The sequence below is a fragment of the Stegastes partitus genome, unplaced genomic scaffold (genome assembly GCF_000690725.1).
Source record: "Stegastes partitus isolate 25-593 unplaced genomic scaffold, Stegastes_partitus-1.0.2 Scaffold274, whole genome shotgun sequence".
NCBI lineage: Eukaryota > Metazoa > Chordata > Actinopteri > Pomacentridae > Stegastes > Stegastes partitus.
This window is the reverse complement of record NW_007578005.1, coordinates 540,621-568,234: the sequence shown is the minus strand read 5'-3', so window position 1 is coordinate 568,234 and position 27,614 is coordinate 540,621. Positions and strand designations below refer to the sequence as shown.

Sequence of the window (27,614 nt, the reverse complement as noted above, 5' to 3'; positions counted from 1 at the left end):
TTGAAGTGTTTAACACCCCGAAGGGATAATAGGCTTTCAAGTAATGACACCGCACCAGATATATAGTGAAGTGTGGCCTTCACTTGTCAAAGAATATTAAGTTAATCACACAGAAGTCAGCTCTGCTAAGTTGGTATCTCAGTTCATCGCATTAATCAAAAAGCAGTGATGCGTCCCGAATCGAAATCAGCTCGGTGATGGGTTTGTCAGAGAAACAGACGGATGCTCTGATAAAATTTGTCAGTAGTTTATTAATCGGTCCAACTGTACATGATGCAGTGAGAGAGGGACACCAGACGATGAGTAACATGGAGGATTACAACGATGCCAGTGCTATGGCAGCACCTGGAACACACCAACTATCAGCTGGACTGGAAATGATAGCCCTGCACAAGGAAACTGTTCAGGCCTCAATATGTACAGGCACCATACAGTGTGTGTGTTTGTGTGTGTGTGTGCGTTTGTGTGTGATTAAAAATATCAGATCGGATGAAAAACACACAAAAATGATTTTTTTTTTTTTTCAGTTCCACAAATGTAAAAGGGTGCTCTCTCGCTTTTCACTGGAAATATTAATTCACTTCTTCTTCTTTTTTTTTATTTATTTGTCCATCCACAGTTTGAGTACGTTGAAGCGAAATGAAAGGAGAGGTGGGAGTGGCCAAATACAAAAGATTAGCTGATTAGCAGGTTGTTGTTTTTTTTTTTTTGTAATTCCATGTCTATATTGATATCACTATTACCCATACTTTTGTGCAATATCTCTCTTTGCATAGTAAATAAAAGTTAAATGTTTTTTTTTGTTGTTGTTGTTTGACATGCACCTATCTTTTGTAGCATATTTTTCTTGCGGATTTTGGGGGACTCCCATATAGAATTATAAGCCCACTATAGTGATTGCATGCAGCGTTACCAGTAGAGCTGAACTTGATTCCTACTAAGAGTTTATGAGAGCAAAAAGGCTAAGCCAAGTATAGTGGGTGTTGATGAGGACTGTTAAGTGAGCGCCTGCACGGACAGACTTCATGCCCTCAGCAGTACGAGAGGCACCACTGGCTGCAGACAGAGGGGGGGAAAGTGCTCTGTGTGCAACAACATCCATATGTTCAGGTGATTGGTTCTTTGGCTTTTGAGTCACTGTTGAGGATACTTCAGAGGGAGGGGTGGGGGAAAAAAATCTCGTGACGTTTAATCGAACGTGATCACAGTCTGAATCTCTCTAGAACTGACACGCTTCTCCTCGACACCACAGTTGCTTTGTCCACTTTTGACTTCAATTTTCAGCCCAAATCATAATCGCGGTCTTCTTCTTTTCTTTTTTCCTTCTTCAATAACATTGCCAAAAACACCCGCTATACAACATGCTGAGATAAAAAAACAAAAGCAATTGATGTCCTTGTAAAATATGCTGTCAATTCCAAACCTGAACTCCTTATTTATGTACAGTAGTTGTAGTTGTGTGTGTGCATTCACTATGTGGTCTGCACTGCCCTTATGGGACCTCACATGCAGCCTCCTTTATCTTCTGCAGCACCTAAACATGAACTACAGGAGCTTTAAACAGGCCTTCCACCGGGTTTCGGTTTTTAACGAGGCTTTCTCCTGCACTGGAATATTTTTTTTTCTCTTTGTATGTTTTTTTTTTTTATTGTTTTTTTTTTGTTTTTTTGCGGTATATTCATAGCTTTGGTAGCCATGCAGAGCCCTGTAAAGAGGGCTCTTCATGCCAGGAGGCCAGCAAGCAGCACGCTTTGTGTGGATAATCATGCCAGGTGAGAGAGTGGTGTGGATTCCGCCTGAACGCCTGTGCACTGGCACTAAAGGATGGAAGAGGAGCTCTGTCACTCTAGAGATCAGGGTGGAGGGGCGTGGGAGTGAGGGAGGCGGGGAAAGAGGTCGGGGGGGGTTCAGTTGTTACATGGGTGAGGTGGAGTTGAGAAGGCTGCATTTATAATGTCACTACGATGGAATTTGTTAAAATGTCCACTATGTCTTTTTCAAGTAAATCTAATGCCAAAGATCAGCAGCAATAAGTGCAGTCCAGCTGTCAGGTAGCCAACTAAGGAAGCCTTGGAGGAGTCCGTCTGTGATTGCCATCTCTCCTTGGGTTAAATGGCTGTGGCGTTGGGGTCGTATCGCCGTTTCTTCACATTTCTTGTGAGGAGATAAGAAACAGGAGTCAGAGTCTGCAATAACGATGTCTGCAACACAGCTAGGGCAACCTGGACAAGCGACCGCACTCGTCTCTCCAGTTGTGCTCATAACACAGTGCTGTAAATAGTGTTTTTGGTCCCATTCAAGAGTGCCAAATGAAAGTGTTCCCATTGTGCACTTTCTAAGGACTTAAAGTCTGAAGACACTGAAGTGAGGAAAGGCTGGTCCACGTTGGCCGATTCAGCCTTTCCTGCAAAAAGACAGTCAGAGGTATTCAAAATCACAAACCTTCTCTGTTTATGATGATGTACAAGCGGTCAGATCTGACCTAAATTAGAACATTTACCCATTTTTTTCAAAGTCTGCTTTCAAAATAACCTAATTTTGAAGTTTAACAATCGTAAATACCCTCTGATGCCTTCTTGCAGACAAGTGCCGACTGGCTGGTGCGTGCAACATCAGTGTACAACGTGAAGTGTAGGAGACATGTCTCATTACCAGTTTTGATGGGAAAGACATTAGTTCCACTCAAAACATAACCATCTGGGAGGAAAGAGCTAACATAAAATATACTCTATAGAGGAGGGAAAGAGGAGACAACCACATAAACAACAACCACAGCAGCAGCAGCAGCAACAAGAACTACTACCACAACAGTGGGACAACAACGAATACGACAACAGGAGTGATGCATAACCTCCCCGTACTGTGGCTTGCTGTGGGGCTTCTATCACTCTGTCATGCACCTGTTCCAATAGTAGGCCAGTTGAAGGTGGCACTATTGTTGTGCGTGGTTCATGCAGTGCAATGCGCCGTGTCTGTACCAGGTCTGTGAAGCAGGCAGCAATGGCAGCTGGTGTGGGCGGGGTCCGAGAGTCCTGCTCTGCTCTAGGGCGGAGCCTGGCCATCCAGGTGGGTGTGGCCAGCCATGGCACAAAGGCTGCAGGCAACAAAAAGGTCCTGGCTTCTCTCTGTCTCTCTCTCTGTCTCTCTCTCTGTGTCGCTCTCACCACTCCATTTAAAGTCTCAGCCTCAAAAAAGGGTGACGGATTGAGAAAAAAGATCACGGAAGTGATGAGAGCTCGACAACCCTGGACCAAATCACTCTGGGTTTGGCTCAGCCTTTGTGCAATGAACTGACCTCCTCCAAATCAACAAGTCAACATGCAGAAATGTTTCGTATCTTGATCTATTTTCTTTTGTTCTTTTATTTTTTAATTTTTTTTTATTTGCTGTTTTCGTGACAACCATGATGCTTCGCTATCTGGCATGCTTCGGTGGCTGCAGGATTGTATTTCTCAATTAGTCCTCAGGTCTGTTTAGATTAAAATGTGTAACACCCCTGTTGCTCAAGACAGCAGGCTAATCAGCGGTAGACTGGAACTTATTTAACATAATCTATTGTTCCTAGCTACTCAGACATGCTACATCTATCTTTGGATCTCAGAGGGGAGTAGGATTTTTCTTAATACAAGCATACACAGTTTATATTTTTTTAACCATTTAGCTGTCAAAAGTACTCTTTCCCCTCTGTTTCATGAGTTATCGGCTCCTTCACTGAACATGCATGTCAAGCATTGAGCTCTGCCCGTCTAATCAGTTTGAGGTTTTGCTACAGATGCACAGACGCCCCCAGTGTCTCTCCAAATCGCATTAATGCGTGTGAAAAATCCTCCACTTCCTCCTTCGTAAAGCAACCACTTCAGATGTGTGTTCCTTTTCATGTGTGCGATAACGGCTTCTCTGTGCTCGTGTTTCGTCCACCCTGGGGTCCAATATTCTGTAGCAGGAGCTCAAACCCTGGTGTCTAGAAGCAGCAGGGATGCTAGAGTTACAGCAGGAGAGGCATGCGGCGTGTTGCTTACTTAAAGCCCCATCCAGTCCCCCCCAGCACTATGGCAGCCACAAGGATGGCTCCGGCGATGGAGCCTATTATTAGATTGGTGGCACTAGGACCTGTAAAGGGTTATGGGGAAAAAGACATGAGTTTCTATACTCACTTACTGTACCAATAACATGTAACTATACAATGACGATTTCACATGGAACAGAAAACATACCATAAGTATACTATTACAGTAAAATGATCGGATCTGAGAATGTATTTTGCATGCTTTCCAGTCCCCGTTAGTGTGTGACGTGGTTTGAATGTAATCAAGCAAACGCCCTGGGAATATTTACATTTATCTGGTGTCAGTTGAGGTAGTGATTATCAGTGGTTTGTCTGTTAAGGTTGTGCAGAAGACTAGACCCAGGGTATCCATCACTGTAGAGGTTTAATTAAACAGAGATTGACAGGTGATATGTATAAGTATGAGCGGTACAAAATGTTTTTAGGGGTCCCAGTCACCACACAGCCTACCACTGACTGACAAGCCAGGTCGCTAAGCTGGACACTTCTCAGGACTGTTTTCATCTAACTGCCCCACATGCCCCAGAAAGGAGAGGATCACAGGAGCAACCACATAACGACTAAGAATAAGAGAAAGAAAAGGGAGGAAGAGGGAGCATGAAGAAAGAGGCTCGTAGTAATGGGGGAACAACGGGAAGGAGGAAGAGGAGGAAGGAGGAAGGAAGGAAGGAGGGAAGGGAGATTAGGAAGGAGGGGAAATCCATCAATCAATCACACGACACTGAATACATCCAATCACATGACAATTATATGGTTCATCACCAACACACAAGAAAACACAAAGCCACCGGGACGCACACACGGGCTCAGGCCGGCTCACGAGACCGCCCGCACACTGAGGCACCACTATGAGAGGAAGAGCTGTGAAAGGGTTAAAGATGCTTACTCTATTCCCCACCCTGTGCCTCCAAAAATCACCCCCAGGGCCAGAATGGTCCCTGCTACTGCCCCTATCAGCCTGTTAGTGGCCACGCTCACTGTGCAGAGGGAAAAGGAGCATTATTACCACCCTGTCAAAAACAAATAGCAGGCTTCTGCTTCAGAGTCATGGATGAAGTGAGACGGATGCTTCCCGCCCCCCTTAAGCACCTCCCCGTCCCCCCTGTGGTCAAAGCATCAGGTGTACAGCTCAACTAAACATACATAACACTGCTTTTATAATCGCTTTCCATCTGCATCTTTTTTTTTTTTTTTTTTTTTTTAACATTGGTAGTCTTTACGAGCACAGTACACCTGTGAAACTCAAGTTGCAGGAATCTGTGTTGACTCAGATCTAGCAGCGAGACTGAGAATGACATTGTAATATTGCAGAACAATATATCAATATATCTATATATATGATCAATGTGAATCTTGGCTTAGTTAAATGAGTGCACATAAACTTGTGTGTTATTCATTTTTTCAGATGGCAGAGGCTGAAAAAAGGGAAACCGACCCTTGGGTTCTTCATCCTTAGTGACTTCAGGCTCTTTAGGCGGGTCAGGCATGCTACAGTCTGTCCCCGCCCAGGTGGTGTCACAGGTGCATGTGGCTTCATTGTTGCACACCTGTACAGAGCAGACAGAAACAGATGAGGTGCTGAAGAGGATGCAGGAGCTCTAAATAAAGGCGCTGACACATCAGGCTTATTTTTGAGAACTATACCCGAGGGGTTCGTTCCCAGCAGCTTTCTTCACACTGGATATTTATAGGAGGTTATTTTTTAGCTCAGTTCTACACTTTGTGGCATTTTTAAGACAGGTCAGCCGACAGCAGCTCAAGCAGAACCTAATCTGGTTGCATTACACAACAATGGAAGGAACAAGAGAAACAAAACGGACTGAAACCAAGCGAACGGTTACAAAAATAAACTGGAAGTGCTCCTGTTGGCAAACAGGATGCGTAAAATGAAAGTAAAACATCCTAATCTGAAGGACGCGCAAAAGCAATAAATGTACTGACATTTTCATCGTATGTTTTGTGGAGACATGTTGGTATTTTATAGATTTTCCTAAACTGTTACCATCAGACACCTTCAATAAACTGATAGACCTAAAAGTTCTGCAATGAAACAGCTGTGTCTTGCAAATTTAGACTAAACTATTTCAACACTGTGAATAAAGTGTTAGCACATGTTCAGTATTGTGAAATATTATACTTATTATAATTAGGATTGTCTTATTTTGGAAGACAAATAAAGCACACGCCACTATTGATTCCACAACACTTGTGTTTAATATATTCAGATGAAAAATTCCAATATCAACCAATTATTAAATAAAAAAGACCTTTAATTATAGATAATTATTAGAAAAAATACTGGATACATAATGCACACAAAAAAATAATAAATGGAATTTTGTGTTATTGATACAATACTTAAAATAACTGTTTAGTTGTTATTTCAAAGATAATTTGTAGTTTTACAGACTTTTAAATACAATTAAAAAGAAAAACAAAACAGCCATAAAATATAGATTATTGTTCATATAATGCATGTTAATAAAGTCTGCATTTCATTTAAGTGCTGAAATTGTACAACAACAGAACCACAGTTACCACCATGTCAATTGTTTTCCAGCATTAATGTCTGTGTTGATGAATTGTAACTCTAGTTATCACTTATAGGCAGTCAGGTAGGCCAGATGTGAGACAGATGTTCAAGTAAATATCAGCTGTAAATTGACTGAGCCCATCCTGATACCGTTGATGTCAGAGCGATCCGTGAACTGAAGAGTGTTCAGTCCTTGATGAGACTGAAAAAAGTTTTATTCTGCAACTTTTCCCCCCAGAAAATCTAAATTGAAGCAGATTTGACGGCCTATTTTTATAAGATGTTTGACATTTCAATCACAAAATTCAAGGCAAACCCCATTTATATCCCAGTGTTTGTGCACATTTGTCCAGTTTATGATGATAATTGAATTAAGGACTTTTAATTTGTTAATCCACCTGGGAAGTCAGTCCTAAGTGGATCTCCTATGAGTAAACTGTAGGTGGGTGTGCAGCAGGACTCACCCCATGGGCAGAGCACACCTGTCCATTAGGTCCGCTGGGGCAGGTGCTCATGTTGAGTGACTGGATGGGCAGACACTTGCGGTCAAGGCACATCATTGACGGCCCACAGGGGGTCCCGTCCTCCACGTAGCCTAAATCAGTGTCATCATCCAAAAGGACATGGGCACCACTGAGAGAAATATGAGGACGGAGGAGAGGTGAGGAGAGAGAGAAGGGGATCAGATCTGATTAGAAAATAAAACCGCAAAAGGAGCACAGTCTGTAATGAGTCAGTCTCCAGGACTCAACAAGCGTGGTAATAAAGTAAACATTTGTTTACGTGCACTGTATCACGTTGCCTTGGTGATTGAAGGAGGTGGGGTTAACTTCTCCCTTCATCATTCCGATGCGTGGGACTCGGCCAACGTTGGTACACAAAAGGTAACCACAGAACACGTCGCTGTAAGAGATAAGAGAAACGTGTGCAGACTCCACTCTTCCACCCAAAGCACATTTTGACTTTTCAGATCTGCCTCATCGATTATCACCGATGCTCTGCCATCTCATATAAAGAGCAGATAATGTTTTTGTTGAAGAAGCAGGTTGATAGACAGAGTGGATGCAACAGAAGTACCATTTATTAGCAAGGAAATGGACAAAACAAAAAGGAAAAAATGAACCCTGGAAAAAAAAATTTAAATAATAAACTAATGGAAAGCTCTTAGCAAGTTGACACCTCTTCTCTCTTCCTTCTACTTATTTTATACGAGCTAAATCTGCACCTCACAATAAATACTGATTAGATTTCTGTCCAGCTTGATCCCAACATCATGCAAATGTAGGCAGCAATAACCGCACTAAAGTTTTTGGAACCAGGTGCCAAAGTTGATCTCTACCTCCAGCACAACTAACAGCTGATTGGTTTAGATGTTAGTACTTTATAGAAAGTTGTTTTGTTATTTTGTCTGACTTTCTGTTGACAGAATAGGTCTTCTGTGGTTGATGTCTCCATACATTATGTCATAGTTGTAGTCTCTTGGAGGGATTCTTAAAATGACATCTGTACAGATGTGGAGCCATAACATGATGATTGCTTTCACTGAATCTGTTACAGCCACACATGCATTCATTTTCATTTTAACTATCTAATGTAATTTTAAATTACTTGTCAAAGCGCTTTGATTAATGGTAGCCGCTTTTAAATGCACTTTATAAATTAAATTAACTTGACAGTCCCTCCACTGTCTTCCTGGAGATTTTACATTTGTTTCTTGTTGCAGAAAACTTTCTACAGTTAAAAAAACAAGGCACTTACAATCCCTCCTTTTTAACATGAGTGTATTACACAACAGTATTACCAGTTATGACATTGTGACTCCAGCTGGAATTCATTTTTTTAAATACTGACTGAAATTGAAAACTACAGAAAGCAAGGAAGAGAGAAACATTTTAGCACGTGCACTCATAGGAATGAAGAGACAGTTTTTAAAACACAATCCTTTCAAGTCTATATTCCTTTAAGAGAACTGTCCTCTGTTGCCATCTGTTGGGTTGCTGCAAAATAACCAGGAACCTGAAAGTGACCATCTGTGAATCAGGACAAAAGGCCGGGTGTATTCTTAGAATCAAATCAAACAACCTTTCTCCAAACTACCACACTCAAAGGTGTGGAAAAAGCCTGAGAGCCTGAGAGAAATGTTCAAACTATTGCACCTCTGCACAACTAGTTAATCCCTGCGTGAAGTGGGTGTGAAAGTTAAGTTATCAGTTTTGAAAAGTTAGGCCCAATTCTGATGCTATAAAGTTATGGGAGGAGATACTTTCCTCACATGTACAGAGGAAATGTCACAGTTGATTGAATTTCCCTGTAATGTCTTCATTTGTAACTCACTGTTTGCTACACTGGACCCATTTGTCTCCATCCTTCCCACAGTTGCCTTTCTCTGTGCCCTCCGTGTTCAGCTTCTCGTAGCAGAACTTCTCCGAACCTCCAGCCTCTGAAACAAAGAGAAGACGGGTGAGCTGCACAGACTCTGATGAGAAACATGTTTTTGATGCTCTGACAGCAGCATCTAATGTGAATCAAAGGAGTGTTGTTCTTACTGGAGCCCCAGATGTATTTGCACTGGTTCTCTCTGGTCTTGCACTCTCCGTTGTAGCAGCGTCCCTTCAGACAAAGAGAGACAACAAATAATGAGTTTGATTCTCCTCAGCTACTCTTCTGGTGCATAGCTGCTCCTGTCTGGATGAAAAAAAAAGTGCATTTCATACCTGGTTGACCTGGCAGAGGTAACCATCCTGCTTATGAAGGTTGGGAGGGCACTGCAAAGTTACAAACAGAAAGCATCATCTGTAACATGCAAAGAATGAACCATTACAATTGGAAGCAAATCGAGCGTGCAAAACACAAGACCTGTCCAGAGTCTCCAGAGCAGGTCTCTGAGATATCACAGTCATTCACAGCATAGCGACAACTGTAGCCTCGAGGGTAGAACTGTCGAGAGAAGACAAAAGGTTTCAGAATTGAATAGTTTCTGCTGTAGAACTTAAATAAAACGCCGCGCTCATACCAGACATGTGGTGTTGCAGCACGGCCCATCACTGCAGTGGGCCCCGTTGGCGAGGGAACACTTCTTACAGCATTCTCTGGTGCAATCCTGAAGGACAAGATGAGTTTGACTCATCTGTACAAACAGCTGACGACAAACAGACAAAGACATACTGAAGGAAAAACAAACCTACCGTTCTCGTTCCACAGTCGCACTCCTCTCCCACTTCTACAAATCCGTTCCCGCAATCTGCCACCTCAAACAGCTGCCAAAAGAAGACAAGGCGACATAAAGCGAGCAAGTGTGACGTATAGCTTTTGTGGCACGTAAAGAGGGAGGTATAACTGTGGGCATCTGACCTTGGTTGGTCTGTTAAACAGACACGAGCCTCCACCTTTCAAGAGGAACTCCTTGTAGTCTGTGATGCTGCATTTGGAGAATCTCTGTGGGTGTTGCACTCTGCAAAGTGAAAGAAAGTCAGGGCGATATTTCATTAGTTATAAAAGTCCAATGTTGTGATAAGTAGCTTTCCTGATGCTCATATTCTATATAAAGTATGTTTTTAGTAACAATGAAGCTGTAAACCACATAAGAATGATCTAAATCACACTCTGGATACGCAGACAACACTTGCTTTGGTCTTATCTGTTAACAACAACAAGAAAAATATAGAAAAAGTACTAGTTTTATCTTTTAAACTTGCAGTGCGGAGCTTTTGTCTCCCCCTTCTGGCAGTCAAAGTCATTTAAACACTGGTGAAATGTGTTTAGAATGAATATAACTATAATCCCTCCTCTCAATTAAGTTTCTTTTTTGTCTGGAGCATCAGAAACGTTTCTTGGATGCTTCTTTGATCTTTCAGTTTTGAGCTCCACTACACTTAAACTTTCTGTAGCCCACTCCGTCTCCGTTGCTACGGTTACTCCCCGTCTCTGCTCTGGTAAACCAGCCATTGCCGGTTAATGTAAAAGGCCAGAGTGGGAATGTCACAAACTGTATTTAAAACTCCAGTATACTGCAAAAGACAGAGATTTACCTGCCGCTGACAGGTTTAATCAGCAGTGTGTGGACTTGCTTGACAGGAGCTTGAATAATGGACGTGTATTTGTTTCAATTATACGTTCAGGTCCCAGACTGTACTGTACTGACAGCACTGACTGTAACTGTAAGACGGGACGTGTCTTCACACACTCGCAATCCCACTTTCAGTTCTGAAGTGAAAAAGACATCTCCCAACAGCCTTCGATCGGACACAAAAATGTGCCTCTTGTGTGCTATTTTGCAAATTAAACACTTTGCCCATTATATAATGCCTTATATTGGGGGAACTAAATTCAGTGATTCTTACGACCTAAAGTACCCTCTGAGCAAAATCCAAGAACAAGGTCAGAACATGAATCAGTTTACATTCAAATCGTGTCAAACAAGATCTTCTCTGTCTTATCTTATCAGTAGAACACCAGGCAGCCTTTTGTTCTCAGTCCCGGCTGGATTGTAACATATCCTCCTTACAGCTAAATAAACATGTTTTTCTTTTTTGCTTCTTGTATTGCAATCTGGGGACCCATCGGCAATTGTCTGATGACTTGACCTCTTTGGGCACCAGCCAGTGTTGTTGAGCTTCCGGTGCAGCCAGTGGACACTCTGATAAGAGAAGACTTCCTGTTACAGGCCCAGGTGGAATTCTGGCTAACCTCTATCAACAAATACCTGTATATGAATGCAGACAAATAAAAAAAGTTAATAAAAAAGCCAACTTGTCATCAGATGATTGCCGATGATTTCGAGATGAGCCAATGTCGTCAGCCTCTTTTGCTCTCCACAACCTGCATGTAACCACGACCCGTTCAGATATAACTGGACAACAAATGGAAAGCAGAAGGCTCGTGGCGCCAAAATCCTGCCAACAAACTTTGCATGTTTATATGCAGATTTTTTAGATTACTGAGATTGTAGATGCATCTGTTGTTACATGCCTCAGATGCAGTGAAATGCTCAAGGAATTAAAAAATAAATTGACCACGGCGGTCGACAAAAAGACAAGATAGTGCAGGTGAACAGAGAAAACAGAGTAATTAGCGATAGCAGGATGATGAAAAAGTGATGCCTGTTGACCCTTTCTATACCTTCACTAAGCTATTTTTCTGTTTCAAGTGTAAATGGGTTCATTTATACTATATAACTGACTGGATATGTGGTTAAAACTGTAACAGAACAAAGCAAACAGATTGAAACCAGGCAGGGATTCAGAATTAATTAATACACGCAGTAATGAATGAAAACCGAACAATTCTCTCATTCCCAGAGTGGTGATTATTACATTACTTAGAGCACACGAACAAGAGTCTTTTATTGTCCCACTATCGCTCTGTGTGTGTGTGTGAGTGTGTGTGTGAGTGTGTCTCAGGACATTACCCAGTGTCCTCCATTATGCAGCCAGCCCACAGGTTAGCACAACCACATTCCTCTGCAAACAGGACACAGAGAGCAGGAAAAACACAGGAAGAAACAAGGTGAGAGAGAAAACAGACGTCCACACACTGGATTTAAAACAAAAAGAAAGAGATTCAATGGGATGTGTTAAAATGATGAGCAGCGTCATTAACTAGTGGATTTAGCACCTGATACCCGAAGCTTTCTGCTGAATAATGAAGAATTCCTCCTCTCTGTTTCTCACTGACATGCTCACTGTCGGCCAGTTTTGGGACCATAAAAAGAATTTTGCTGACGGTTAGCATTTTTCTGGAGCTTGCGATTTCTAGCCTGGCAGCTGTTTGATGACTTTGCCTCATTAAGCACTGTGATCTCAAATCTGATGGCACAAATCCTTTTTCGAGCCGGACACGACGCAGTCTACTTTTGGACCACTTTTTTTTTCAAAGACAATGAGCTCATCTCTCCATCTGTCACTCCTGGCATTAAATCTAAAGAGACAGTTTGATCCCATCAAAAAAACACCTTTTTTTGTTTCACAGGCACCCTCACACACCGTTTGTATGCGTTTTTTTTGGTTTGTTTTGTTGCTTCTGTTACATTTTACTAACTGTGGGCTCTATTTTTACTGCAATATAAAGTCCTATGAAAAAAAGTAGAGCATAACAGAGTAACGGTGCCATAAATCATAAAAAAAACACTATAAGAAAGCAGAATTTCTTGGATTATTTAGTTTACAAAAATTAAAATACGTCACTATCAATATGTATAACCCTTTTCCAAGTGCCCACAGTGCCAACCAATACTTGAAAAAATGGTGGCTCTACGTACTATAGATGTGTTACCGACATTTTGTCATTGTTAACAAACTTGTCTCCTTGCTGCTCCGTGTAAAAATAGTCTGAAGTCGAGCTGAAAACTCCCCAAATGTTGTCATGGGACTATTAGTCACAGCCTAGTCATTAGCAGCTTTTCTGTCGTGCCAAGAAATGCACAATTTGTTGTTTGCATCGTATCTGGTTTTTGGCAATATTTTCAGACACATACAATAAAGATGATTTGAATGGACTATTATAATGTTAAGCTTAGACTTGGTTGTCTTCCTGACAGAACTGCACGTCACAGTTGACTAGTTCAAAGACTGTCAAGAAGTTGAAACTTATTTTTTTCTGTTTTGACAGTTTTTTTGCTCAGATAATTATTGTAATTGTAGCAGGTTTCTTTTGTCTTGAAGGATTAAATGCCTAAAGACATTTGAATTGCTAGACCTAAAATGGGGCTGCAAGGTGGCTCACAGCAAGAAGGTCGCCGGTTCGCGTCACCCGGAATCTTTCTGTGTTGAGTTTGCATGTTCTCCCCGTGCAGCGTGGGTTCTCCCCAGGTTCTCTGGCTTGGTGATTCTAAATTGTCCGTAGGTGTGAATGTGAGTGTGCTTGGTTGTCTCTAAGTGTGGCCCTGTGATGGACTGGTGACCTGTCCAGGATGTCCTCTGCCTTCACCCTAAGTCAGCCCCCCGTGACCCTAGTGAGGATTAAGCGTTGTATAGATAATGGATGGATCAATGGACCTAAAATGTAAAACAACAGTTTATAAAACAAAATAATATCAAAATGTACAATCCTATATTGACCATTAACTATTATAATAGGCTGCTTTTGTGTAAATAAAATACTCCGAAATTTGAATATGAAAAATGTTATCCTATTTACTCCTGTGAGTATCTCGCCATGCCAAGTATTTTAGTTTAGAAAATCTTCCATTGTGTCAGCAGAGTGAAAGGCAATAGAATTCTCTGCTGCTGAAATATGAAATCTGAAGAATTCAAAAGAAACATGCCATCTAAACGAGCATGTCTCAGACTAAGCAGCAGCGGTGAAACATGTACTCAGATCTTTATGTGACGCATTGATGTTTTATGTGGCAACGGGGGAAACATGGGGCTAATTTTAATTTATCTATATATGAAGAGTTCATTTGCAAAAACAGATAACTCCATCTTCACAAACCTTCAGAAAACCCACTTCTCCATCGTCTACCTGAGACAATATCAAACTTATCTCTATTCTTGTCATGTCATTTCTACTGAGTCAAATCCACTCAACTTCAGTTTGATTGATATCATCTCAAGCAAACAACAAAAAAATACGTTTTTCTGAAAATCTACAAAAATGGAGTTATCTGTTTTTGCAAATGAACTCATCATATGTTCTATATTACTTCACATGCTGCTGGGTAGCTTGTGAATTCTTCTCTGGGAACCAATAAAGACCTATTTGTTAATAATGTAATTCAATTAATTATTATATTTTGTTTTGTTAATCGGACTCTGGGCCTTTCTGTGTGGAGTTTGCACAAAAAGAAACAAGAAAAAAAAAGCATTTGAGATGTGGTGAAGTAGAAGCACAAGGGACAAGATAATAGAAATTCTCAAGTAGATTACAAGTACCTCAGATTTGTTCTTAAGTGCAGTACTTGAGTATATGTATTTAGTTACTTTCCAACATTATTATTCAACTCATACCACAAACTGCTTTAGGGACAGGGTTTTTTTTTTTTGTATATGTTTTTTTCTTTTAATTGGCCACAGAGGAGCCGGATATCTCAAAATCTCAGTAAATTACCCAATAAATTACATTATACTGATGTACCAGAAACAGCTTACAGTAAGTGCATTTAGAATTCTTTGGAACAAGAGCTAGATGTCATCAAAAAGTGCATCTCTCTCAGAAACCACTAAAAGTACCCTCAGTGCTGCGGCACAGGGCTTACAGTTGTATCGGAGTGTTTTTTTAGGACTGAGGTAAAGTCTGAAAAGGTCACGCTGACTTCAGTGGGGTGTTGTTATTCCACTGCTGTTGGGCTTTGACAGAGAGGAGAAATAAACCGAGATGGGCGACCACAGGGTCCACAATAAAACTACTGCTGATGTTAGTTGTAATTTAGGTGCCAGGAACCTTGTGAGTTCAGCCCTGACTTTCCTACCTCCCTTACTTTAGCTGTGAGTTAATGAAATGTGTTTCATGTATACTTCTCTTGGATGCCGGGTCCCACTGGATGCCCAGGTTCTGTGCCAGGCTCTGGGATAGAGACCCCACCATGGACCAGGTGGTGCCGTACTGTGGGCACGACAGAGAGCAGAGATTATTCACCTGCAGTCTGCGATGCACGCACACCGTGATGCTGCATGTTTGACAGCAAATCTGACCTCATTGACCCCGACTCCACGGCTCACTGAACACATGCCTCCAAAGTACGCGGTGCTGCTTCTGCGGTAGTGGAAGGTCACATTTCTACAGGAGTGACGGAGGACAAAGAGGAAGACGTGAACAACACACGGACGGTAAAAACACAACAGAAGAATTAGGTCTGTCGAAAAAAAAGTGAACTTAGACAAATACTTAATGTAAATTTGTACTTCTGAAGACACAGAATAGTCTCAGTTAGCTACAACTGCAAGTCACGTGCACACTGAGAGCACCATGGACTCACAAAGACGTACAGAGTAGAAAATGAGCACAAAAAGTTGCATGGAAATGATGTCAAACTAAGCTCTTGCTCAACTTTATTGCAATCGTCACACGATTAGTGGTCGGAACCGACTTTATTGCAGACAGTATGGAGTTCAAGTACCATAAAAAATACAAGAATGACAAAAATAACAGCACCAAAGAAGAATGAAGGATAACAATATTACCTAAATGGATGCATTTTTTTCCTCCTAGTAGGTGCCTAGTATTTAAATAAATTTGGACATAGATGGACAGTTAATATAGTACTTAGAGAGGCACTCATCTTCTGTTATATGCAGATTATGCACGTTGCCATGACAGGCAAGCGGCCACCATTTGCATTTTTTTTTACCCAAATTATAAATTGACACTTTTGGTAATTAAGGGTCCAAACTCAGTCACAGTAAGAAGCAATTTTCCCTCTGCTCTCCAAACATGAGTCGCTTCTGTGTGGGATTTCAAAGGATTCTGTATCAGGCCCCCAAAAGCTAGAAACGACTCACCAAGTACATTTTCATATTATTCATTATACTTGCAATCCCAAAGTAAGTACAATGGACCATTCCAGAGAATGGTTTAACCCACCAATACCTTCTAAACAACACATGAAAAGAACATAATAAAACCACAGGAGAGTCAAACTATCACCTAAACACTTCTGCTCACTGGAAAGGATTCTGTCCGACGAGAGAACTTACGAGAGGAGCTGCACGGAATCGGCGGGGTGCTTGATGCTTTGCTGCCTGTACTTGGCGAAATCTCGCAGCATTTCCAGCGGCCTCACACTTATGGGGATGTGATCCTTGTCCGTCCAGATCTCCACAGCAACAAGCACCACGCGTGTATGTAACTGGTCTTTGAAGATCTGCCATTGAAGCACGCAGTGAATGGGAGCAGCAAAGAAAGACAGAGCAGAGAGACAGAGCAGCACAGGGAGAGGAGAGCAACACTGGGTGTAAATTTCAATCTGAACTGCCTGAGGAGGACAGACGAGCGGATGTAGCACACTGGGAACGAATAGGGAGGAATAAGGGGGGTGATAAGACACGAGACGAGCCAGCGTGGATGTATTTTAAACCTGAAACTGTCTTGAATCCTCTACATGGTATGAACTCAGGCAGCAAACTGCAAGAAACAAAATTATGCTTGCAGCTCTGTGACAGTTTCCTATTAGCGCTCAGGAACAACTGATGGGAATGTCGGTAGTTTTGCTGGTACTTGAATATCGCTGATACTGTTGTGCCTTTTTATTTTGTTAAGATTAAAGAAGAAGAGCAAATTTCTCCTTGTTGAACAATTAATATAATCTTGATCCTTGAATCTATAAACCATTAAGTACTGTCCAAAGTCAAATCTTGTCCTGCCTTGTGATGCTATAGGAAAAGTCTGATATCTGGGGACTAATCCATATTGTAGATGCAGAGTTCATAGTATGGGCTAACTGACCTTTGACTTTCTGATGGCACTAGATGAAAAGTCAAGGGACCACCAATTTTTCTTTATTGTCACAAAGGAGGACATGTCAGTGAAGGACAATCCATAAAAAAAGATTAACTGTTGGGATATGAATTCTAAAAGCGGCATCTAAAGCAAAACACTACACATCATTCAAAAGGATAACTGAAAAGCTTACTCACACCATCCACAAGATTCACTACTGACTTGGCAAAATTCTTCGTGTGCTGCTTGTTCTTGTGTCGTTTAAACTGCAGACAGAAAGAGACAAAATAAAAAAACATTAAAAAACGAGATAAGATGAATAAGCTGCAGTGATTTGATGATGCACCCTGTATGATGCAAAGGGTGCTGCATTCAGGAACACTGCTCCCTCTTGTGGGAAAGAAGCAGACTAAGTCTAAAATATTAATGAGTTGTTTCTATGCAGGCTGTATGAGAAATTAACAGCTATAGTCAGTATGAAAGGAGTCAAGGCAGGCCTTTAAAGTCGTCGCCGCTTCCAGTGAAGTCACATACCATACTGTGGTCGCTGACTATCATGACTTCCAAATACTTCATCTCCTCAAACACACTGCGAGGCATCTGCAAAACAAAACACCAGTGACAAGGTATAATTTGGAGTCCTTGCATCACCACAGGTTTGACCATGCACACTACTGTAAAGTTATTATCGTGCACTCATTACGTAATGAATCAAGGGCGGGTGCACTGAAGTTGATGCATTACTTTAAAAAGGAATGAAATCAGAGACTTACTGCTCGCTTTTTCCTGCGCTTCAGCCAGGATAATTCATCCAGCTCGGAGAAGAGCTGCTCCTCCTCCTCCTCCACTGCAAACACGCAACACACACACCAAGAAACAGTGACAGTTCAACGCACTTATTAAGTATTTACAACTGCGCAGGCTTTTTATTTTACCAGGTCAAGTAACAGGAATGGGTTTTGCATGTGATTTTTTTTAACAGAAATTTCGAAGTTGTCTCCTTAAATTCCCCATGAAGCGCTCTAGAAAAAAGAGGCAGGAGTGGGAGAAAGACAAAGCTTTCTGGAAGTAAACAAAACAGTATTTGGTTCATTTGATAACATTAACTCAAATACAAACCAGTCAGTTTCTCATGTATTTTCACTTCCTCTTGTAAAAACCACTAAAACTCAGCTGTAACCACTCGCGGCCGTACGTGCGTGCTTTGGCCGAACATGCGTAGGGAAGATAATGTCAGGGTCAGAGAGAAGTGTGGCGTTGGTCAGAAGCATAAGAGTGATGGAGAAGGTTGTGTAAGCAGATGACAGTGATGGAACTCACCCTGTTCCTCTGAATCATTGTTCCAGGGAAGGGAAGCTGTTCTTCTTAGTTTGTGAGGCCTTGCAGCTGTATCCTGCAGGGGCGAGGCGAGCAAGTGTAAAAAGATTGAAGAGGAACTGGGACAGGCAGGCAGGCAGGCAGGCAAGAGGGATGGCGGTCGGGTTTTCATCCAAATGTGTCACGAATTTCAACCCAATTCTCAGTCAGTTGGCAGAGTAAAACGTGAACTTGTGCGCATTTCTGTCTACTACTGTTATGTAAATATTCAAACTTTGCAGTAGGTGGTCCTAATTTTCCACTCAGGCCCCATTATACCACTGTAGAATGAGATGAGGCATAATTAAAGCAAAAGAAAAAGCACAAATGTATTAACATGTTGGGAAGCTTGGTGACGCAGAACAAATTGGACAAAGGATAGAGCGGGGTACTGAACAACCGGCTGTGTGCTTTTGGAAGAATCTAGTAACAGCGAAAGCCTCACGTGACTTCAGTACATCATCATTTATTCACTATGCTGGTTTTATTGTGCTTAGTCGCATGCACCCTTTATCAGAACCAAGTTTTCCACCTTTCTCGAACTAACATCTAAACTAAACTTGCACAAATTGAAAAGAGTTGACAGCTGGAAGGAAAAGCAGCTCGTGTTTACTCTGAACTCTGGTAATTAAGATGTGATTTTCATGCAAAATAGAAGTGTAAAACTGTGAATTTATAGAGAATTGAAGAAAGGAAAAAATTACTAAACAAATAAACAAAAAATAATGACATTTTGCTAATGGAATTGGACCATTTCATTTATTTCTACATGTCCATAAACCAGCTTTTATTGAATCTATTTTGGTATTTCTTCATTTATTTATGTGTATATGTCTGTGTATCTACGTGTTAATAATGCAGGAAGCCGTCACGTCACTCAGAGCCATTGCCTATAGAAGCAACTGTTTGCTTCTGTCTGGTTTGTCCAGCTGACCAAACCCGCCTCAGACTACGGCTAGGACCACCCACCCACTTAACATATGGACACATATTTTTTTCTAATTTTTGTCCTCTTTACTAATTAGGGCTGTGTGATAATTTAATACAATTTTTTTTACATGAGGAGTTGGAGAAATAAAATTACATGCTTTCTTGCAGCAACTTAGATGAGAACACTGACATCACTCTCAGGTCTGAATATGAAGCTGTAGCCAGAAGCCACTCAGCTCAGCACAAAGACTGGAAACAGGGCCAAAGAGCTGCTGAAATCTGCCTACCAGCACCTGTAAAGCTCGTGCAACACATATTCGTACCAATATCTACAAAAACGGTCTCATTTACTTAATCTCTGGGGGGGGGGAGGAAATGTTTTTTTAAAAAAAAGAAGTTTGCAGCGATTGCACTCAGAATACAGAGGTTTAGGTAATTTTTTTTATTCTTTTCACAAAGTAGCATTTATGTTAAGTTGAAGTAGCTGGTGGCTGCTTCATATTTATCTAAATCTCAGCAAGAAATGTCCCAAAAAGTCAAATTATTCCTTTTGATAATCATATCATGCAGTACAAATTATAGGGGTCCAAATAAAAGACATAGAAAGATGTAGCAAAGATTTGATACCAACAGTTTTGTTTAACACATTAAATGCCTGCGTTGCCACATCTTGGTGCCAACTACAGTCTGAAAATATTCAAATAAATGCCACGATATTGATTTAAACTACTCAGGTATACTATTAATCCTCGTCTGTGATGTGCCGTTCGGTCAGGGGACTTGAACAAATCTAAGCTTCAGATCTTGCTGTTTCATCAAAATCACTGTCATGTCTTATTTAAAGGTTTACCAGAAATAAAGCAGTTGCTCCAGATTCTATAAAAACCACAAAACCGTGCACTCCCCAGTGCAGCTGTAAAGCCATTAGTGACTCAGCTGTGACTGACGGACGGGGCGAAAATTTAGGGACTTTTTTTTGGCTAAACTGGGCTGAACTGTTTTTATACGGAGCAGATTGGAGACAGATGAAACATCGAAGTTCATAAAATATCTATAGTATGTGCATGTTTTTCTTTCCAATCCTGGTAATAAGTGTATGTGTTGAATTCAAGTGTTTTCTTTTTTCAATTTTTGCAAAATAAATAATTCAAGAAATTCAACCTTTGTGTTTTATTTTTTATGATTTATGGCATTCTGACTTTGTTATACTGCACAAAAGACATTTTAAAACTCTCTGTTCTTCCAACAATGGTTTTCACAGAGGTGCAAGACTTTACATTGCAGAGAAAAACGAGCACACAGTGGGTATAAATGTGACTGGAGAAGAAGAAAACGCTCAGAAACAGTTCAAAGTTTAGAGGGGTAACAAATGGGCTGTATGATATAATATGGAATAATATACAGTGACGATACTATTTGTTTAACCACGGAGCATATAAAACCATAACATGTACACACTGTCTGAATACTAGAACTAGAATACTACATCATAAGCTGCTATATTTAATTACATGTTGGAATTCATTTTTGCCAGACATGACTTATTATCTCATGCCTTTCCTTGGAGAAATTATCCTCAGCTGCAAACATAAAGGCAGTAACAGTAGAGAGGCTTGTGCATGTGTTTCAGGAGTGTCAGAGGACATTTGTGTGATTTATATTTTGGTTCTCTGCGACAGGAATAACTTACAATTGAATGGGTCTGTTGTAAGGGCTCAATTAGATACACATGGACTCCATCGTCAAACATCCCGCTGCCGGGCAGAGGGAGAAGAAAAGGGAGAGAAGCCAGTCGATACTGAGTCAATAGACGCTAAGGAGCAGAGATGAGTATATCCAGAGATATTCTGAACACAGCAAGGATTACACACAAAACGCTGCTGTTCACTTACTGCAACCCGTTGCAGGTAGATAAGGCCACATGGGAGTTATCGTTCCCTCTCACCTGGCCGTGGTAGTAACAGTGCTCACCGCCCTGCGGGAAGAAGACACAGCAGCTACAAAGCAGCATCACAGCAAAGCAGCTCTACCGCTAACGCAGGATTTACACAGTGAACGTTCTCTACCTCAGAACCACGCGCTTGAATTTCCTAGCAGTTCTAAAAATGTAACAGCTTGTGTCACAGATGCCTGTTTGGCTGTTTTGCTGTGCATATCTGCAGGGGGTCTCCATCTATGCTGGAAGTTAATACATTTGCAAGGTGGGTCCTGGCACGAGTAGTGACTCAGCTGTCAGACCCAGGGTAAGCAGAGGACAACCCCCTTCCTCCTCCATCGCCACCACACCCCACATCTCTCTCTTTCTTTATCTTTCTTGCTCTCTCTCTCTCTCTTCACCCATCCCACCCTGCACTGATACTGCAGAGTGATTTCTCTCCCTTGTCATGTGACCAGAGCTCCAGCAGGAGCTGCAGGGGAGCAAAACCCTGCTGATTCAGCTACAGTATGCCCAGCCCAGCTCTCTGCCTGAATCAGCAGCAGCAGCAGCAGCAGCAGGAACCAGCAGCTATCTCCACTTTCCTTCTGTTTTATATAACCATACAGTTGCACGCTCAAATGCAAATCTATCTATCTATCTATCTATCTATCTATCTATCTATCTATCTATCTATCTATCTATCTATCTATCTATCTATCTATCTATCTATCTATCTANATCTATCTATCTATCTATCTATCTATCTATCTATCTATCTATCTATCTATCTATCTATCTATCTATCTATCTATCTATCTATCTATCTATATGTACATTTTGTTCTTTTGCTTATCCTGCAAAGATCACCTCGATGTAACTGCAGTTGTTTTTTTTTAGATGAATTTCCCAAATGTAGTTTACTTTCACTGCCTCTTTCCTCATGTTCCCATAAAGCCTATCTGTGCCTTTTATTTTTTTACCGACAACAAGCATGACTACACAAGATGAAAACAGCAGAGCAAACAGGATGCAGAATCAGACAGTGTGCATTTTACCTTCGACAGAACAGGTTTCCCTCCTTCATAGTGGATCTCAACATAATCTGAAGACAGCAAGTCACTGATGAAAAAACAAAAAAAAAGCAGAAACCGCAGTTAGTTAAGGTGGAGGGATATGATGCAGCAGTGACAATAAAAACACACAAGTGCCTGCTAGTCTGTCTGTCTGACTCTTGCTTTCTCTGACTCAGATATTGTGGTTTTTAAACTAGCGGTGAGTAGTGCTTTGGCTGGCGTTTAAACAAGAACACTCATCGCCACTGCGCCCGGATTAGGCTGCACAAACACTCCCGTGGCATCTCGAAAGTGCGGTGGAGATGTTAAATGTTGCCTGGCCTCCGGAAAAAATTATGATGCGTGCACTCCTGAGGATAATTAATGAACCCTGCAAGACGCTGCACAAACAAAACTGGATTTGGTAAAAGAAAAAGAAAAAAAAAGAACAATCTCTCAAAAAACATGTAAACAAACTGTACTGTGATGAAAGCTCTCACTCATTATGCAAAGTTCAATTAGAAAATCTAAAACAAGCATCTGAAAGAACTTTTTTTTTTTTTCACAAGTTTCTTCCTCGTGTTCACCAAAATTAGACGGCTGATTGAGACACAGCACAGATAACAGGAACAGAAACAAGTAGCCCTTTCTGAAAGCTGCCAATGAGGCCCTAATGTGATAAATGATTGTGAGGCCTCGGCTTCACCTTGAACACAACGGTCCTCCCGGCGGTTCCTGCTGTCTGAGTCAGCGTCCCTCACCATTACACACACTCAATCTGTTAGCTGACTTCAAGAGACTGCAATTTCTGCCACAATGGCGCTTTTTTCTGAGTAACCTTGCAAATCAAAAACATCCTCCTCTCTGTGGACATGTAGCCGTGTCGCAGCGTGGAGGAAAAAAAAAAAAAAGAAAAGCGGTGGGGGGGGGGGGGGGGGATGGAAGTGATGAATCTGTCTTGTGACACCGGCAGTGTGACATTTTTGAGTGATGCTCAGCAGCATGTGAGCAGGAAGTGCACCATTATGAGAGGAGAGTCGAGGCATGAGCAGCATCTCTGAGAGATTCCTGAGTGAAGAGCTATTTATAGCATGACAGATGAGGCGAGGCGAGAAGAGTGGGCTACACCGGAGTGTACTGGTGTTTGTATGAGTGTGTGTGTGTGTGTGTGTGTGTGTGTGTAGGTGGTCAGCGGCATTGCAGAGTGTGGAAATAAAGCGCTGGAACATGAGCATCTTGAAGGTGTGTGTCTGTTTAAATGTCCGTGAGAGGCACGACTGTGAGACCACGAGGAGGGAGGGGAAAGTCCTGCCTCGAGAGTCTCTCGGCCCGTAGGTGCCACAATGCAGCAGGAGAAGCAGCAGCAGCAGCAGAGGAAAAGCAAGAGAGAGGTGAGGCAGAGAGGGAGGACTAAAAAAAAAAAAACTGCAGGAGGTTCTCACACTTGGCACCAGATCAAATGCAGCTCTAAAATCCTGTGGCAGCACGACGCTGTCACGCCGCTCAGACAATGCGATGATCCGCTTTTAATAAATGAAGATGCTCTGAGGAAAGGTCAGCAAACACCAAAGTATTCACAGAAACACAGCAGGGTGAGAAAAACCTCCCAGGGAACCACGGTCCGTTTTAAAGGAGGTAATCAGCTCCGTTGACGCTCTCTTAATGCGGGACTCGCATTAACTTGCTTAAACCATCTCTTCGGTAGCGTGCAAACCCAGGTGCAGCAAGAGGTGAGCAGATAAAGTAGCACCCATTGGCAGGTTGCAGACCTATCTATATTTAGATCAGTACTGTCGCAGCTACAACACTAAGCAGAATTCAAACCCCTGTTCTCACACAAAAAAAGGCATCTCACAGATAACCTACAAGCAAACAGCTGGGAATCAAGGTCAGCCTCTTCGCTGCTGTGAAGATTTGCTGTTGTATTTTGTTCTGTTGGCTCCTAAAAGTCTTAAAATGTACGAGATAACATTTGATAAACACGATGCAGTGTGTCTTCTGTGAGGACAGAAAGTTACCTCTCTGCTACTTAACATAGGCTACATGTAAATACACGTGATGATGCTATGAAACATTCGCACACAGAATGTACACTGAAGCGACAATGCATCTTTTCATTTCAAGTTAACCTCAGAGAATATTATAAATGTAGCGCGAAGAAAGGCAAACACGCTGCAGACACGGCGGCGGAACAAGACTCCCCCACTGGCCTTCCTGATACGATGTATGTATCTCCAAACAACACAGAGCTTAACAGATTTCTAGAGTCGTACATTTGCACAGCAAGACAAATACTATTTGCTCCAGATAGATGCTGAAATCTGCACTTTGCCGGCCTCTACGCTGGCACTGAAATGATACCCAAACTGCTACAAAGATGGAAGAGCAGCCAAAGTTGCACTTTGCAACATCCACTTCATTACTGTGTCAACAGCTTCTAAAAGGGCAACGTAAACGCTAATTCGCAGGCGCTTAAGCTTACAGCACTTCCTCTATGACGGCTCTGTAATCTGCGATTGTCACTCAGACACAGGCTGAATATCCAGCCACAATAGACGACAATATAAGATTACAGAATCCAGTTTTATATCCCATTAAGGGACGTGAAATCCAATAAGCATTTTTTAGTCCTTGTGCCCGTGTGCATTAAGCCTTCACGTATGTAGACTGGCTACTTTATGTAGGGAGCTAATCAATACCACTGAGCGCTCTGTATGGGACAGTGATGGAAGACCACAGAATAACCGTCTGTCGGCTCATTTTGATGCAGGCCTATGAAGTCTTCACTCAAGACTTTTGTTGTCTAGCTGTTTGGCAGCTGAACTCAGGCTGCTCTTAGTGCTTGGAAACCAGCAAGCTGACCTATTCAATTACAGTCTCGCTGATTACGTTATCCTCCACTGATGCTGCATTAGTCACAGATCTGACATGTAATACTTATGATTTACAACCAATAGTCAGCTACTGATGGGAATCACAAAGGTTGTCGTTTTTGCTACGGCTACGACATTTACCACATGTGCACAGGCTTTATGGCTCAACTGTGCATCCCATCAAGTCCATCAATAACCTTATTGAGGTGCACTTTAGACCTTAAACTTGCATTTTGGTTGGATCATGACCATTTTTTTTCTCTATCAATTCGACTTTTATTTAAAATCTATTGCAGTTTAACTTCTAGTAGGTCCACGTTAAAATTATTCAACGAAATAGCTCTGCTTTAAGAAATAAAACCTGCACCACAGCTTTCATTTAAAGAGTCCTAACAATATTCTACATAGCAGTGCATGATCGTTTGTATAGTATCTGTGCAGTGTGTGTGTCAGTGTGGGTCTGCTGTGGCAAGAATCTTTGGACAAGCAGCGCTTCCTAAAACACCAGCATGAACAAAGACACTGACATCCTGCAGTTTTCAGCTCTGTGCTGTCAACATGACCTTGACAGCACATACTGTTTATAATGAGGCAAATTCAAGTTTATTTTCCAACTGATGTATTTCCCATAAATGCAGCTGATGTGGCTTTATGAGTCATGCCAACTTTGCACTCACTCACTGCAGAAATTTAGGAAAACAATACTTTGTACAAAATAACGTACAGATTTCCAAATAAACATGTTATTCATTTCAAATGCTTGTTTCTGCATCCGACAGAGAGTAAACACAGAGAGTAACCCCCCTGTAAGCTAGGTATCAATGCCTTTAATGGCCACAGAGTCTGAGATTTAGCCAACAAAATCAATAAATTTAACCAAAACGAATTACCGTAGTCAGACAAGATGAGGAGGACTTACTTGTTCAGCGTTAGATCCAGAACAAATCTGGAGCCAAAGGCCTCTAACTGGAAACTGGCTTGGGCGAGGTGGATTGCCTGTAGAGGAGGAAAAGAGTCGTCACTAATCAGATCATATCGGCGTCTAGAATGCTCCAGAGTCCATGTTCAACATCATCTGCGGCCCAGTGCACAAATAACAGATGTGTGGCATAAAATGACAGATGGTAATGTACAGTGCGTATACTGGAAAACGAAAGGCCTCCTTCGGCACGGTTGCTCTGGCATCATTCCAGGTCTTAAAGAAACGCATAAACCGTGTTTGTTCAAGTGCTGCGTGGTGCTCGGACTAACTCGACGGGGTTGAAGGTTTACACCACAAGCCACATCGGGGAGTTCACCGCACATCTTAGGAACTTTTCACAGCATCAGCCTCCCTCATCCGTGACTCCCCCTGCGCTTCCTTACCTGGCCCTCTGTGGGTTGGTTCTTGGCCTGGGTGTTCAGGTCATGGTAGGTGCTCTCCGAGTCCTCGTTCAGGTAGTAGATTAACCGCGAGGGGTAGGTGATCACATGCTCTACTGCATGGTGTGTTGTGTTGTCTGTAGCCGGTGCTGCAGTCGCCTGTTGCTTCAGCAGTACTGGCACTGCGTCCCTCTCAACCTTGTCCTCTACTCCTTGAGAAACTGCAAGGGAATTTCCACCGCACAGATATGAAAAAGCAGGATCGACCAGTGGGCGCGCACACACACGCACGCACACACACACACACCACCAGAGCCAGCTGTCATCCTTTATTCATGAAACACATTGATAACACTGAGGCATAGTGGCTTTAATGCAATTTTTCAGGACACAGTTGGGCTTCATTGGTCACATGCCGTAGTACACTGACAGCTAAATGTGCTCATTGAGAATATACATTGCTTCATTGAGGTAAAAAGCTACTTTTGATTTGCTCGTTGCCAAAGTGAAAACTGCAGCAGACTAATGCACCTGATCCAACAACAGCCTCAGACAACAAGAAAATCACGCACTTGAGCAGGAAAAGAAAAAGAGTCTTAGATGCTGTTACTATAAATGTGGCAACCACACATAACAAAGAGCACTGTTGGTTTTTTTTATTAGCTGAACAAAAGATGCTGGGATGCTGTAGTCTGCCCTCATGCACCATCACGTTGAAGATGCCGCATATTAAATACAGTAATTCCCCGTGTGTGGCTACAAACGCGCCCACAGGACAGGAATCAGACGTGATCTCAGCCAAACACAGAAAGTGAAATGTGCACCTAATTAGATGAAAGTGACAGAAATAAAATAACATAAAAAGAGAGAGAGAGAAGAAGGCAGCAGGGTATTGCAATACGTACCGGATGAAGCTAGTGATGGATGAAGCCAAGGCGAGAGGACGCTGACGAGCAAAGTGGCCAGAAATATCAAATGCATGATTCATATTTGATAACTGAAATATCTCGATATCAACACATCAACGCAGTTAATAGCTGGCGGCCCATCGCGGCGGGGGAGGTGCCGTGCAGGGGGGCTTTCTTCATGGAGACACCGGGCTCTGCTGCAGCAGGAGCGGCTGAGGAGGAGGAGGAGGAGGGCGAGGAGG

At 42.0% G+C, this 27,614-nt stretch overlaps 1 protein-coding gene across 2 annotated transcripts; it reads right to left on the bottom strand.

Annotated features, from left to right (window-relative positions):
- Positions 1-231: 231 nt before the first annotated feature.
- On the bottom strand, positions 232-27,614 carry LOC103357798 (disintegrin and metalloproteinase domain-containing protein 23). Of its 2 annotated transcripts, XM_008282508.1 has the most exons (26): positions 27,370-27,612; positions 26,468-26,685; positions 26,022-26,098; positions 22,233-22,296; positions 21,152-21,234; positions 20,950-21,013; positions 18,294-18,366; positions 17,747-17,820; positions 17,508-17,573; positions 17,171-17,239; positions 16,232-16,398; positions 15,230-15,314; positions 15,053-15,140; positions 12,007-12,058; positions 9,951-10,050; positions 9,785-9,856; positions 9,613-9,699; positions 9,456-9,536; positions 9,314-9,364; positions 9,146-9,209; positions 8,934-9,039; positions 7,383-7,502; positions 7,064-7,232; positions 5,502-5,613; positions 4,020-4,110; positions 232-2,154 (listed from the first exon to the last, which is right to left on the bottom strand). In XM_008282508.1, the coding sequence occupies exons 1-26, from the start codon at positions 27,443-27,445 to the stop codon at positions 2,109-2,111; spliced, it is 2,355 nt and encodes a 784-aa protein (XP_008280730.1). In that variant the 5' UTR covers positions 27,446-27,612; the 3' UTR covers positions 232-2,108. The 2 variants fall into 2 exon arrangements, with proteins under 2 accessions (XP_008280730.1, XP_008280732.1); XM_008282510.1 differs by lacking the exon at positions 4,020-4,110 and having other exon boundaries at positions 27,370-27,614.

What these genes read in the sequence shown, in the direction of transcription:
- LOC103357798 (XM_008282508.1), bottom strand. Translation starts at nt 27,445, where the DNA reads ATGCATTTGATATTTCTGGCCACTTTGCTCGTCAGCGTCCTCTCGCCT. An exon ending in GGAAACCTGTTCTGTCGAAG is followed by an intron (nt 21,235 to 22,232) that starts GTAAAATGCACA and finishes TTCTTCCCGCAG; the next exon opens with GGCGGTGAGCACTGTTACTA. An exon ending in GGGACTGGATGGGGCTTTAA is followed by an intron (nt 2,155 to 4,019) that starts GTAAGCAACACG and finishes TCTCCTCACAAG; the next exon opens with AAATGTGAAGAAACGGCGAT.